Here is a 15,107-nt window from a genome sequence, read left to right on the forward strand (position 1 = left end):
TGACACAACATGATTGGCCAGAATCAGGCTCTTACAGAACATGTGCAGAAAGCCATAAACCTAGAATATTATTTGGAATATAAATCCATGGGTGGAACATCTATTCTACTGTACATGCTGGCACATCTAAAGAGACTCTCCATGCAGTAATTAAACCCCACACTCCCAAAATTATAGTTTGTATCTACCAACTCCAGCAATAATAGTGCAATGTACAGACATTCAGCTACCTTTTCCTCATTTGACAGCTCTGCAGACTGTGTATTTCCTGCTATTCTCCTCCCTGACTGACAAACATAGTTCTGATAATTTGACTGGATCCATTAGAATTTGCCAACGATGTAGCAAATGATAGTGCATCAAATATGCAAGGAAAATGCATGTTTTGCAGGTCTACAAAACCATGAAATCCACAGCTGTGTCAGCATTATGGAATGACCTTAATAATCAACACAGACATTGTACAGATAAATTCGTTTTTAATAAAGGAGTTAATTTTCTTTCAATCCTATATAAAACAATAGCAATTAAAAACTTCATTTTGAAAGTAATATATTTACATATGAACAAGTAACTGTGCAAAATGTACAAGAAAACAAAATGGAAAGACAAGATCAGCGGGCAGGGGGAGACGACATTGTGATGTAACAGCGGTCAGATACAAATACTGATCAGAGTTCTGTGAACAAGGCAGAGATTTCTGTAATAAGGGAAACACACAAAGCCAGACTATTTACACTCATAAAAGTATTACCAATCAACAGTTTAATACAGTAACCTCTGAAAATATAAAGAACCAATTAGTATATTTATTTTTCCGCAATAAAAAAATAGGTACAAAGACGGGCTATTGCCATGGCGACAGAAAGTGTGTCTCCAAAGCTTGCATACTGTTAATAACAAAATAATTATGGTTTTTATATAGTAATTTGTGGTAGAATGGGAGATTTTATGTTATACTATTTCCCTTCCCCCACTATCATGTGCCAAAAATGATCTACAGTAACTACCCAATATATTGCAGCAACTATGCAGACTTTATGTGTCAGAGAACAGGGGAGGATAAGAACAAAAAGTAAGCTTTAATTTAACCCTCTCTGTGCAATAAACACAAGAGTCTCTGACAGACGGCGGGTGAAGCATTAATCTCATGAGAAATAAGAAAAAAATATAAAAATGGCAATAAAAAAAATAAAAATTGTGTGTGTGTATATATATATATATATATATATATATATATATATATATATATATATATATATATATAATTTTTGCCCACGGGTAATATCTTTGCAAATAATAAAGCAAAATAGCATAGCGCTGTATAATTATTTTTTTTCAATTTGTTTACCTACAGATAAAAACACTTCTCTAAAGTTTTATTGTGGAAAATGATTTGAAAATTGAGGTTCATTTGAATAATAAAAGAAAACACACACACAAAGTGGAGATTGCTAAAATTAGAAAGGCGAAGAGGATTCTGGTATGTGGATTCCACAGCAATAGATGTGTTCGAGCAGGTAAAACCAATAAATATGAGAAGGAAGGGAGCAATTTGGCTCTGCCATCTGCAAAAAAAAGTAGTGACCATTTATTAAAAGGGCAAAACGCTCATAAAATCCAATTCACTGGTGTGAACAGAGAGTAAAAACATGGTTTTAAAAAAAAGAATCGGTATCCGTTCTTTAAAAACAAAATCTTTTCCACATATGGCTTGATTTTGCAGAAGGCAGCTTTTCTCAACGTGGACTTGTCCATCCAGGAAATCTGGTCTCTTGCAGCTTACCGCACCATTTTGCCAACAAGGGAGGTTTCATAAAGCAGGATATATTTAAAAATGGATAGATTGTGGATTGTTGTTAAACAATTACCATGTCCAAAAAAAAAAAAAAAGGCCAAAAGAATCTGCAAAATATAAAATAGTCCCGGCAAGGGGTGGGGGATGTCGTCTTTGCAAAAACAAAAAAATACCTTGATCTTTTCCATTTTTGTTGAGTTTTTGTTTTGTTGTTATTTGTTTTTCACTTAAGGAATGCTTTATATAGCAATAGTGAATGGCTTGTCTCTCGCTCGTTTTCCAAACAAAATATGAGGTCCCTGAGATTGACTCGCGTTATCCTTTGTCTTGTAAACTGTCTGCTGCTGCCTGCCCCAGAACTGCTGGAGGGTGTTGAACTTGTGCTCAATGCCTAAGAATAGGACACAGTGCTGGTTAGACTGGTAAAACACAGGTTGGGGGGGATTAATAGCACACTTTAAACAGCCTAACTCAAAACCGAAGCAGCCATTAAAATGGAACATTTATAGAATAATTTAAAAAAAAAAAAAAAATTTTGTAGCACAAAAACAAGGTCATCCTGGTTCCCAGACTTCACTAGGCGACTACAGGAGGAGAGAAGTGTATATAGATCTTCAAGAAAAAGAAAGTTTGTGTAACATCTGGTGAGGAGGTCTGTGCAGTTATTGTACAGAATGACACCATAGATGACCCAGCTCAGCCACCATACAGAACGACCACATACAGCTTGCTGGAAATTCTCATGGAATTAGACCCACCTATTGTGTAAATATTCAGCTCAAGACTATCATCTGTCTCAGTGATTTGATCCATTATCAGTCAATTGGGTGGCCAAATACTTGCAATTCATTATGTACTTTTTTTAAGTGCTGCAGATTTTCTTATTTTTATGCACTAAAATAAAACCTACTAATTGGTATCACCCAAAGCTTTAAAGTGCGGTTAATCACAATCAACCTTTTCTATTTGTAGATTAAAGGACGGTCCTCTGGCGATCTGCAGAACACACACATCGTATGACAGATGTATACTTGTAGACCTTAAAATGTACTCAAAACTAGCTTTCACATTTCATTTAACCATTACATACAGAAGATGTGTCATTCTTAAACGAGGTAAGTTCTACCTTAAATACACCATCAAGTATATAAGGCTGAATGACGAGATGGAATTTGTAGTTTTGTGATCAAACCAGGAGTTACCTGAAAACACATCCTGCATATACTGCACGATTCTGTCTATGGACCTGATTCAGCAAGGATAGCTATTGCAATTAAGCACGCAATCGAGTGATTGTTGCGTTCTGTGTGTGCATCGCAGTGCACGGAGACTCCACTGCAATCGGGACCGTGATCGCAGTGACTACGCAAAGTCATCGTAGCGTGATTGACAGGAAGCAGCGTGCCAGTGCGTTTCAACGCCGTTGCAGGGGTGTGCATAAATTAGCCACTTTGATGCCATGCACAGCTTGTGTACTCATAGCGTGCAAATTTTGAGTAAGGTCAGACCTTGTGCAATTGTGCGTGAGGCTCCGATTGTACTCGATGTTACCGATGATTTTGCAGTTTTGAGAAGTATTACGGATGTGTGTAAGGTAAAGGGGGCGCCCTTATGTTAGGCTGCGTACAGCATTGCGATTGCAATCATTAGCATATCTTCACAGTCAGACTGCGTGCGTAATCGCTATTGTGATCCTTGCTGAATCAGGCCCTATAACAATTATTAAAGACCCAGCTGACATGGTCAGGAGTGCACGGCAGCAATCTGTACCCCAAAAATGTAAACTGGATTTATGTATAACCTAGTTCCAGTGGGCACTTATGTGTAGAAACCTTTTTGTTTTCATAAAATCTGGACTGAGTGCCAGCATGGCCTGCCAACCAAAGTTACTCCTGACTTAGCTTATTGCTATTTTACACAAAGTCTCTTCAGTCTCACTGTGGGAAAAAATGCAATATCATCACAAGGAAGAAATTATTGTTTACTCTAAACAAGTCACATCGAGTGGCAATAGTTCAGGCTGCCACTGCTGTTCTCAAGCTTTCTTTTCAGCGACAATAGACAAATAGACAGAGAGATACTGACCTCTGACCCAGAACCGGGGCCAGGTGATTCCACTTTCCTCTTTTTTCGAGGGCCAATAGCTGCTAATGCTGTTAAATTGGCGTCTCTCTGCCTCATTTGTGCCAATTCCTGCTGTTGCATCTGTCAGGAGGAGGAAAGGAAGAGTAGGATTTAGTTTGGACTATCGTAGATAAAAGGATAGAAAAATGTAAAATATTATACTGACCTCTTTTGCTTTCTGTTTTAGCCGTAACTGTTCAGGATCTTCCTGCCGTGATCGAGACTGTGAGGCCATGGAAAGTAAAATGGTATTATTGTTGTGAAATAACTGCATAGCACTTTTCACGTCTTTAAACGGTGAAATGTCAGATTAACATCTTAAAACAGTTACATTTTAATTAAGAGCAAGTGATCAGCACTGCACCTACAGAAGAGAAAAAAGTCATAATTTGTGGAACATACACACTGACCTTTGCTGCCCGCATGAGAATCTCTCTCTCCTGTTCATCCTTTCTCTGTTTCTCTATTTGGTCAAGCTGCTCAAAGAACTTTAGTTGTGTCCGCACGTCACTTGACTGCTCGTACCGATCATCGTCCTGCAGGAATAATGTGATATTGTGAATAAGAGACCAACATAATGGTCTTATTAATCTATGAACTCCACAAATTTACCCTTCCCACCTACATGGTATACAATACATAGACCATTCCCACCCATCACCATGGCCTATGGCACGTAGGCTCTTCATACGCTTCTCTGGCTCTGTGACTGCTCCCACACAGATCTCCTATTATAATGTGTATAACATCATTAGGGTTCCATTGAATAAACAAGTTATTTTTGCCTATAGTTTAAATAGAACGGGAAGCACTACATGCCCAGAAAGAGTTTGAATGGTTTCTGCCCAATAAATTGAAGCTGAAGGGATGGTTCAAGTAAAATGAGGCCCAAATACACGTTTTTAGGTCAAATATTTAGGTGACCCGTTGGCGAGGATTTGATCATCCCAACTAATATATATTGAGTAGATTTCAGAAATTAGATTGTCAGACAGAATGAGGATGAAGCATTAAACTGTTAAACTTGCACAAAGATCTACCAAAATCATCCACTTAGAATAGATTCTAAAATGACCCATTACAAGGTCTATAGCAAAGTAACACGCCAGCTAAAGGGTACCCCAATACACTGGTGTGCGTGTGGTTTCCACTCACATGTACAGTAGCAAGAAAATAAAAACATTCTTTTAAAAATGTACATTTTGCTCATACGCTGCACTTCACCTTATGAGATATATTCTTTTGCTGAGCAGTTTCGGAAATTTTCTCTACAATGTTCTGAAGTCTTTGTTGTGTGGCATGAGAGACATAGCCTACCACATCCGGGTGGATTTCCGTTATCCCGTGTTTCTTACCTAAAGACAAAGAAAGAACATACTAAAGAGGTAAACCTAATAGATGAAGCACGGGAGAATTTCCAAGGTTTATATACTTGACAGATTAAATATACGTATAAGATTCCTCTTATATTTTGTTGCAGTTTATATTGCAGTTGGTTTGATTAATATATGCATTCACTGTGTTGATGCAGAGTTGTTCAATTTGCAGTCAAATGTTTAATTATTAAATGATTTTTTTCTCACAAAAATTAAGATGAGGGACTAAGTTTTATATCTAGAATAAGACGACCGTATACAGGCACACAGTGTATTTTAATATACACACTTACACTTTTTCACTTACTATGTCACATATATTTCGCTATTTTAACTTCAATCTATTTTAGATACGATTTAATGTAAATATTTTAATGATAATATAATAAAGGTTATATTTTATGATACAGCTGTGCACCATATACAGATTCTATCTTCTTTGTTTCCACTTATTTTAATTATTGAACTACTCCAGATTCCCTGTCTGACATTGTAGGAACATCACTGGCTGAAGTTGCAGAGCGTTCATTGTGATTGGGCTGTGTATAAACCAATGTCCCTATAGTTAACAAATGCAGATCCAGATCACCAGAGGGAAAGGTGTAATTTAAAAAAAAAAGTTTATTTAAATAAAAAAAAGTAATTGAAAGAGCTTATTAGTAAATATAAATGAAGGGGTGGGTTAGAGCTTGAGATTGGATATGGAATTAAGGTTTTAGAATTTGTCACATTTAAAAAAAGCAACAATGAAGTGCTTGGAAAAAAAAACCTAAAAACAAAAGACAATTTCTGGGGGAGAAATGGCTGGAAGTGCAGTTACTGTATCTATTTTCTACGAGTGAAATCGCAGCATTCATATCTATTTTCTATGAGTAAAATAACAGTATGCGCATCTATTTTCTACGAATATGTGCAACTTTTTTCTACGAGTGAAATTGCAGCATGCACATCTATTTTCTATGGCTGAAGGCACAGCATGCGCATCTATTTTCTATGGCTGAAAGCACAGCATGCGCATCTATTTTCTATGGCTGAAGGCACAGCATGCACATCTATTTTCTATGGCTGAAGGCACAGCATGCGCATCTATTTTCTATGGCTGAAGGCACAGCATGCACATCGATTTTCTATGGCTGAAGGCACAGCATGCGCATCTATTTTCTATAGCTGAAAGCACAGCATGCGCATCTATTTTCTATGGCTGAAGGCACAGCATGCGCATCTATTTTCTATGGCTGAAGGCACAGCATGCGCATCTATTTTCTATGGCTGAAGGCACAGCATGCACATCGATTTTCTATGGCTGAAAGCACAGCAGGCGCATCTATTTTCTATGGCTGAAGGCACAGCATGCGCATCTATTTTCTATGGCTGAAGGCACAGCATGCGCATCTATTTTGTATGGTTGAAGGCACAGCATGCGCATCTATTTTCTATGGCTGAAGGCACAGCATGCGCATCTATTTTCTATAGCTGAAAGCACAGCATGCGCATATACTTTCTATGGCTGAAGGCACAGCATGCGCATCGATTTTCTATGGCTGAAAGCACAGCAGGCGCATCTATTTTCTATGGCTGAAAGCACAGCATGCGCATCTATTTTCTATGGCTGAAGGCACAGCATGCGCATCTATTTTCTATGGCTGAAGGCACAGCATGCACATCTATTTTCTATGGCTGAAGGCACAGCATGCGCATCTATTTTCTATGGCTGAAGGCACAGCATGCGCATATACTTTCTATGGCTGAAGGCACAGCATGCGCATCGATTTTCTATGGCTGAAAGCACAGCAGGCGCATCTATTTTCTATGGCTGAAGGCACAGCATGCGCATCTATTTTCTATGGCTGAAGGCACAGCATGCGCATATACTTTCTATGGCTGAAGGCACAGCATGCGCATATACTTTCTATGGCTGAAGGCACAGCATGCGCATCGATTATCTATGGCTGAAGGCACAGCATGCGTGTCTATTTTCTATGACTGAAGGCACAGCATGCACAACTATTTTCTATGCATGAAATTGCAGCATAAGCATCTATTTTCTACAAGTCAAATCGCAGCATGCGCATCTATTTTCTAAGCGTGAAATCATGGTATGCGCATTTTATACCCTTGAAACCGCAATATGCACATTTATTTTCTACCCGTGAAATCGCAGCCTGCACATCTATTTTCTACTCATAAAATCGCAGCATGCGCATCTATTTTCTATGGCTGAAGGCACAGCATGCGCATCTATTTTCTATGGCTGAAAGCACAGCATGCGCATCTATTTTCTATGGCTGAAAGCACAGCATGCGCATCTATTTTCTATGGCTCAAGGCACAGCATGCGCATCTATTTTCTATGGCTGAAAGCACAGCATGCGCATCTATTTTCTATGGCTGAAAGCACAGTATGCGCATCTATTTTCTATGGCTCAAGGCACAGCATGCGCATCTATTTCTATGGCTGAAGGCACAGCATGCACATCTATTTTCTATGGCTCAAGGCACAGCATGCGCATCTATTTTCTATGGCTGAAGGCACAGCATGCGCATCTATTTCTACGCGTGATATCGCAGCATGCGCATCTATTTTCTACGCATGAAATCGCAGAATGCCCATCTATATTCTACGAGTGATATCGCACATGTGCATCTATTTTCTCTGGCTGAAAGCACAACATGCACATCTATTTTCTATGAGTGAAGGCGTAGCATGCGCATCGATTTTCTATGGACGGAGCTCTCTTCCGGATAGTCAATGTGCCCAAATTTTTAGGGGACATTACTACTGAAGTTAATAGATACATATCTTCCCTGTCTCCTTAAATAGGGGGGAATTCAATTCAACGTGATGTTGAATAGCCGCATGAGGGAGCTCCTGCAGCTATTCAATACACCGCACTGTTTGGGCGCGCTAAGGATTTCTTCTCACACCCCCCTGGGGATGCGAGGAGAAATCCGACCAAAGTGCTGGGCGCGCAGCTGTTTTTCTGCTTAGCGAGGCGCTAACAGCTACGTGCCCGGAACTTTGGTCAGAGAATGCTGGTTAACGCGAATTAACACCCTTGTTAAGGCGCGATAACCGGTATTCTCAGACCACACAGCGCACTGAATTGAATCGCCCCCATAGAGTCTAGACTTTGACTGCATAACTGTGGAATTCTACATTGTCTGAGTGGATGGTTCTTGAAGCTGGGTATACACCTATACAATCGTTGGGCCGTTCTTTCGCTATAAAGAGAACGCCCATTGGATTGTATAGGTGTGTACGCTGTCCTGATGCAGGAGTGTTAGCCGATAAATGGCTTTTAACGCTCCTGCAACGCCCGGGATCGGGAGGTTGAATCTCATGTGCTGTTTAATATTTATCTGGCCGACCACCCGATCCCATAGAGGCCCGTACGCACTGTGCTATATCTGCACAGTGTGTACGTGGCTCACAGGCAGCTGACAGTGGGTCACACTGCACGGCTGATCGGGAGAGTTTTACCCGATCAGCCGCTGATTGTAAAGGTACGTAGCCCCAGCTTTAGTTGTGGCCTGGTTCTCAATTAAAAGGGAATTTAAATAAATAAATAAAAAAAATCAACTGCCATCCATCCCAAATCAGATGGACTGCAATGCTTTAGTGTCTTGATTGCTTATAGGCTGGTCTGGCCTTGTGAGCATATTATTGGGAATCTAATCCTGGTAACACTATTGGACAGAAAAGAAGCCTCCCTACTGGGTCCAGATGCACAGAATCTTTTAGCGCCGACAAAGGGTTTACCCAAGTTCAAAATACAATTTAAAAAATGCAGCTTACATTTACAAAACTATCACTATACTTCAGATGTAAAATAACAGTATACACTTTTGGCAATAGTTGGAAGACATAGCTTATGTTTGTATACAAACACCAAACACATTTTTGCTCCATTCACTCTTCTCAACCCTCTGCAATCTGGCTCCTGTCCTCACAAAAGTATCCAATGATCTAATCCGTGATTACATTAAAAGCCACCTTGAATCTTTAATTGGCCCATTTATCATCAAGCTATACTACAACAAATGTCATTTGTTCACAGGTCACAGACACTCAAAAGGACGGTAGTTATTTACAATTCAGTATATAACTCACTGTATTATCCACTATCAGCAATCTGCAGTCAGGATGGAGAAATGAAACATTTCAATTTACTTCCAACTGATCACAAATTATAGAATATAATATATATTTACCAATCTCTAGTATCCTTCGTTGTAGCAACGACGGCAGAAGAAAGGTTTCATCTTTACAAGATCGTGTTAATGTGCCCACCAACTCAGAATTTGTTGCCAGGATTCGCGCACTCTCTTCTGACAGGTTCACACCTGCCATTGATGCCACGTCATTAATATCGTCGTCATCTCTGAGATAGAGGAATATAAAAGTTGGTTAATAAGCAAAATGATGACTGAGACAAGAATACTGGCATATCATATTACCAGTAGACAGTTAATTAGAATACACCAAGGACACATCAACTGACTTCAGCACGCCCAAAAAAAGGGGGGCCAACACGACCCGTTGTCTTGGAAGCCACCTGTCGCAGCCCCCAAACGCCAGCAGCATGCTGCGGTGTTTAGGGCACAGCAAGCGACATCGCAGTCCCGGAACTTTACACCTCCAGTGTGGCTTCTGCGCAAATCTAAAAACATTGGAGATGTAAGCCAACCAATGGGTTTGCGTACAACTCTGAATCAGGCCCTGCATATGGTTTTCTGTCTTAGCAGTTGTATTGATTCTATAACATTGTCCAGTGTTATTTATTTTTATTTTTTTATTTAAGTCAAATATGTAGCCAAATTCAAGAGATTACAAATGCAGACATTAGAGTAGCCCATTTAAATAATATTGCTAGTTCCTATTGAATTGATATTCTGCATCTTCTTGGATTAGTCCAAAAGATAGGGTAACAGCGCAAGGTGTGTATTACCTTAAACATATAATGATCACAAGGATACTAATAAAAAAAAGAAATCAGAGAACCGTGTGAATATTTGAATAAAATGACATTTGTATTTAATATAAATTACAATTTTTTATATTAAAAGCATACTAAAAGCCCCTTAATGTTATTACATCCTAAAAAGATGATTTATATGCAATAAGTTCAAAAGTTAGATAGCAATTGTATATGCAGTAGTTCAATCCACCAGATATATTGCTTGTAAATATTAGGCTCCATCACTGAAAAAATTGGCACTTTAAGCTGTGCTGAGCGCAGATATATTTACAGATGCCTCTAGGTCTCTGTGGGAGATATGAAGGCATACTCAGCGGGTTTGAATAATGTGCAGCCTGTACAGTCCCTTGCTGTAAGATTCTCCCAAACGTGGTACTGAATCAGCCAGAAATGGAAGTGACCGTGTCTGCTGTATGATGGTAAAAAGTCCTTTCATACTGCCTATGAGGAAGCTGTCAGACAGAGAAACGCGATGGGCTTTCACACCTGTGCTCCTTTATTGGATTCACTCTACCGCTGAAAGGACGTTTTACCATCATACAGCAAACCCGGTTGGTCACTTCAAGGTCCATTTCTGGCTTATTCAGTACCACGTTTGGGAGAATCTTACAGCAAGGGATTATACAGGCTCCAGATTATTCAAACCCTGCTAAGTATGCCTTCATATCTCCCACAGAGACCTAGTGGCATCGGTAAATATATCTGCGCTCAGCACAGCTTAAAGTGCCAATTTTTTCAGTGACGGAGCCTAATATTTACAAGCAATATATCTGGTCGATTGAACTACTCTATAAACAATTGCCATCTAACTTTTGCACTTTATGCATACAACTCATCTTTATAGGATGTAATAACATTAACCTGTGTTTAGTATGTTTTAACATAAAATTACAATTATTTATATAAAATTCAAAATGTAATTTTACAAAAAAAAAGTCAGTGTTCTATGATATTTTTATTAGTATCTTTGTGATCATTATATGTTTAAGGTAATACACACCTTGCGCCCTTACCCTATCGTTAGACCGAATTGCTATTCCCAAGGTGACTTACTAGGTTACACGGCAGAAATTGGGTGTGTATACTATATATAGATATATCAAATTAATTGTTTTTTTTAAGATATTGTTACTCTTTATCATTGTTGATGAGGTGACTCTAGGTGGCGCCACATTCCCAGTATTCACATTTTTCAGCATTTTCTTGAACACAGGTGAAATTAGAAAATAAAATCGAACGTATAGGAAAATTAAAAGAATGGCAGAGGGTTTGTAATTGCAGAATTGAATCCTTACAGTGAAACGGTTCTAATGATATTCTATCCGCCGAGTTTGCCCTACTTGGTCATTTGGGAATGATGTCTGTTGCCGTGTGGGATGCAGTTCTGGCTGACACATGATTATATCATAGATTACCAGAATCTGCATGTTGAAGGGGACTGTTTTGATACCAATTTCTGAATATACCCGACAAATGACTGCAAAAACCCTTTTGAAATGCATAGCCATCAAATAATTAGTACTCCTAAATAGTAAGTTAATGACAGTGTAGATATTGTGACATTATGGGGCTCCTTCTGAGTCGCACGCTGCTACGACCACTGTAATATATTTTGTCATAGTAATGACTGCAACTTTATGCCAATATCAGCCCTTCTCCTGGTGTACAAGTGTGCAACTGTATGTACATGAATTGCGTCTTCAGACACAACAATCTCGCCTTGTGCGTCCTTAGACGCTACCATCAGACGCACCAGGGAAACCTGCACCTGCTTCATGCAGATTCTCCACCACAGTATGGTTTTTAATGTAAGCAATTAAGCGCCTGTGTTCGCAACCAGTTATGTGACATACCCGCAACACTCCCCCAACACGCCCATAAAACAGTAAAACTCTGTGCATCTCAATAGCCACCTCCCAGGAAATCACAATACATTGCGGGAACCAGGCGTCTAAATTGCAACTGTGACGCAGTTGAAAACCTCAACCATTTCTGTGCACAACGGCATTGTGTGCACCTCATAAACGGGCCCCGAGTGCAGATTGTACGAAGCGCTACAGAACCAATGAAATGATAAAGCTGTCACATGTGACTCACCTGAACGATCCTCCCCCCGGTTCTTTTAATTTATTTTTCTGTGCTCCCGCTGTTTGCGATGAAGTTGTGGGAAATGTTTTGTTTCCTGTTAAAATTGTCGGCTTCACCACTGGGACTACAAAAGAGATCAAAACCACACACTTATAGCACCTTTACATGCAAAAACTTTAATATTTTCTGTGCCATTCTCATAGGACCACAATCCTTTTCTAATGACCCATGGTCACACTTACCTGTTTGTAAATGATTTAACTGTATATGCTGCGGCGAGGTGAGCATAATCCGACTTTGAGGTGGTCTAAGTGCTACCATGGGTGTCTGAGTCAATGTGACCTGTGGGGACCTTACCACTGCGCCTGCTTTATGTGCCTGCTGGATAACCTGAGGGCAGAAAAAGAAGAGCACAGATAGTTAATGAATGTATGTCACATGCTAGGTTATCCTGGCCCACGCTGATCTCCAATACAGACATATACAGATCTGGTGTCACTCCCAACAGGTATTCACATTGATACTCACAGCAGATACAGCTTCACATGGATAATGTTCTAATTACCCTACTAACTGCAAGCTAGAACAGAACCTTGGCTTTCAAAAAGAGCAAATTCCATCACCATGCAACAAGAGTGCCATGAACGGTGATGTCAAACAGGACCAGTCACCTACACAGTGGGGACATCTATATTTTTGGAAGAGTGCAGCAATGATATGGTGAGTATTAATCTTGAAGCATGGTTAGATTGAAAGGATTGATATAAGGTCCTTCTGTGTTTTAAATGTTCTGATGCAGGGTTGTTCAACTTGCAGTCAGTTTCCGCACTACTTAAATATCCACCTGCAACCCCAGACATTGTAAGGGATTTGTGGTCTGAAAGCCAGTGTGGCAAATACACTTAGTAGTCTGCTACACTACAGTCTGTAGATATTGAGGGGTACAAACGATCTTATCATGGCTCACATACCAGTGGCGTTGGCTGTCCGGGTTTGGACTGTGCAGACTGTGCGAGGCTGATGACGGGTTGCTGTAAAGTATTAGTGACTGTGGCAGTGGTCTTCCCAGCTGTGCGCTGCACAGAGCTATTCAGCATGACTGCGGTGAGGGCTGTTGTGGCCTGCGCTGCGGGCTGTTGCTGCTGACTTTGTTGGATAAAGGCTGCAGAGTCAGGTGTCAGCTGGCGCAAGGCAGGGAGGCTCCTCTGGAGTGACAAGGAAAAAACAGAATATTTCACATGCTCACAGATTTTACAGTACACTATACAACAAAGTCTGATGTAATCTCCATCTACATCTACTGTACAGTAAACCTACTACAAGAATAATATTTTGGACTGCACCGTAGTATGAAGAGACTAATGATCTTACCTTCAGAAAAGGCACAAGGTAAGGTTGAGGTGAAGAATTCAGTTCTCTATATAATCTACTTGTGAAATCCTCGGCTTCAATTTTCCCATCCTGTGAGAACAGTTAATACATTCATTTACATTCTAAACTTGAACAGTGTAAAATAAAAGAGTCAGTCAGTCAGTCAATGAAGGGAGCACAATACACTACTACTTGTACAAATGTAACTAATTATCTGTCTTCCTTAACAGGGAGCATACCCACGCTTCTGGCATAAATAAAGCATACACTATGCATCACATCAAGGGCCATTCTACTGTACTTCCACTTTAGGGTAACACCTTCACTCATTTCACCATTTCTGTTTTTCTCCTAAAATACTGCTTGGTTCAGTAGAATTTATATTTTAAATGAATCATGAGTGTGAGGGGACATTGGGACCAGCTCTATTACAGGAGTCACTATTGGACATTGGAATGTCTATTAGTAGAAATATGCTTTACCGTACAGAGGGCTATTGCACGGTGCAAAATACATACTATTTAATACTAGAGGCTACAGTCTGGTTTCTGTCGCCAGATTAGGGAAAATTAAAATCCTTTCACCAGGAGAAAAAGCTCTGTTGTAACAAGGAAAGTCCACTGTGGTATACCCTTATCCAACAATTAAAACTCATTTAAATAGCCATGTTCCTTACGCAAAACAAAAATGACATTATAGTTAACAGGTAGATAACGAGATGCATTTATGTATACAGAACAGCACACACACAATCTTCCCAACTCCATAAAGTGGATGCTAATTTAGCATCACAAATAATGCAAAAATTGGTGTAGTTGTGCAAAACAAGTACGCAATGTCACAAAACAGCATCTGCACTGGAATGGGTATGATATAGCCGCCGATTAAATCTCACCGTTGGAAGCCCGAACTGTGAAGATCCCAACAGGGGAGGCAAGTACCCTATCCCTCCCCCTACCCTAACCCTACCTTAGTGGTGGCCTAAGCCTAACCTAACTGGGGGGTATTTTACCCTAACCTCCCCTGCCCGCACCCTAAACCCAAGTCTCCCGGGGGGCTGCCTTACCCTAACTTCTCCCCGGTGGTGCCTAACCCCATCTCCCTGCACCCTAAACCTCCCTGGGGAGGTGCCTAACCCTAAATTCCCTCGGGGGTGCCTAATCCTAACTCCCCCTTCCACAGGTAACTACCATACTTACCGGTGTCCGGACGTTCGGGATTCCAGCGTTCGGGATGCCGATGCCGGTATCCTGATCCCATTCGGGATAGCGGCATCGCCATTTTGCCGGCAGTCGGGATTCTGGTGTTGGTATATCGGCAGCCGGAATCCAGTCCGCCGGTATTTTCACTACATCCCTCTGCACTATGAAAA

General features: G+C 40.3%; 1 protein-coding gene across 2 annotated transcripts in view; it reads right to left on the bottom strand.

The window, feature by feature from the left end:
* Positions 1–459: 459 nt before the first annotated feature.
* Positions 460–15,107, bottom strand: part of TAF4 (TATA-box binding protein associated factor 4) — a 75,255-nt gene continuing 60,607 nt past the window's right edge. For both annotated transcript variants that reach the window (XM_088442620.1, XM_088442612.1), the window contains 10 exons: positions 13,736–13,825; positions 13,336–13,569; positions 12,607–12,754; positions 12,374–12,488; positions 9,510–9,679; positions 5,147–5,277; positions 4,333–4,458; positions 4,089–4,145; positions 3,884–4,003; positions 460–2,189 (listed from right to left, as the gene is read on the bottom strand). In XM_088442620.1, coding sequence (XP_088298746.1) covers positions 2,022–2,189; positions 3,884–4,003; positions 4,089–4,145; positions 4,333–4,458; positions 5,147–5,277; positions 9,510–9,679; positions 12,374–12,488; positions 12,607–12,754; positions 13,336–13,569; positions 13,736–13,825 — 1,359 coding nt within the window. In that variant the 3' untranslated portion in view covers positions 460–2,021. The remainder of the gene's footprint in view (positions 2,190–3,883; positions 4,004–4,088; positions 4,146–4,332; positions 4,459–5,146; positions 5,278–9,509; positions 9,680–12,373; positions 12,489–12,606; positions 12,755–13,335; positions 13,570–13,735; positions 13,826–15,107) is intronic.

This window comes from Taudactylus pleione, unplaced genomic scaffold (genome assembly GCF_031769625.1).
Source record: "Taudactylus pleione unplaced genomic scaffold, aTauple2 ptg000018l, whole genome shotgun sequence".
Classification (NCBI taxonomy): domain Eukaryota; kingdom Metazoa; phylum Chordata; class Amphibia; order Anura; family Myobatrachidae; genus Taudactylus; species Taudactylus pleione.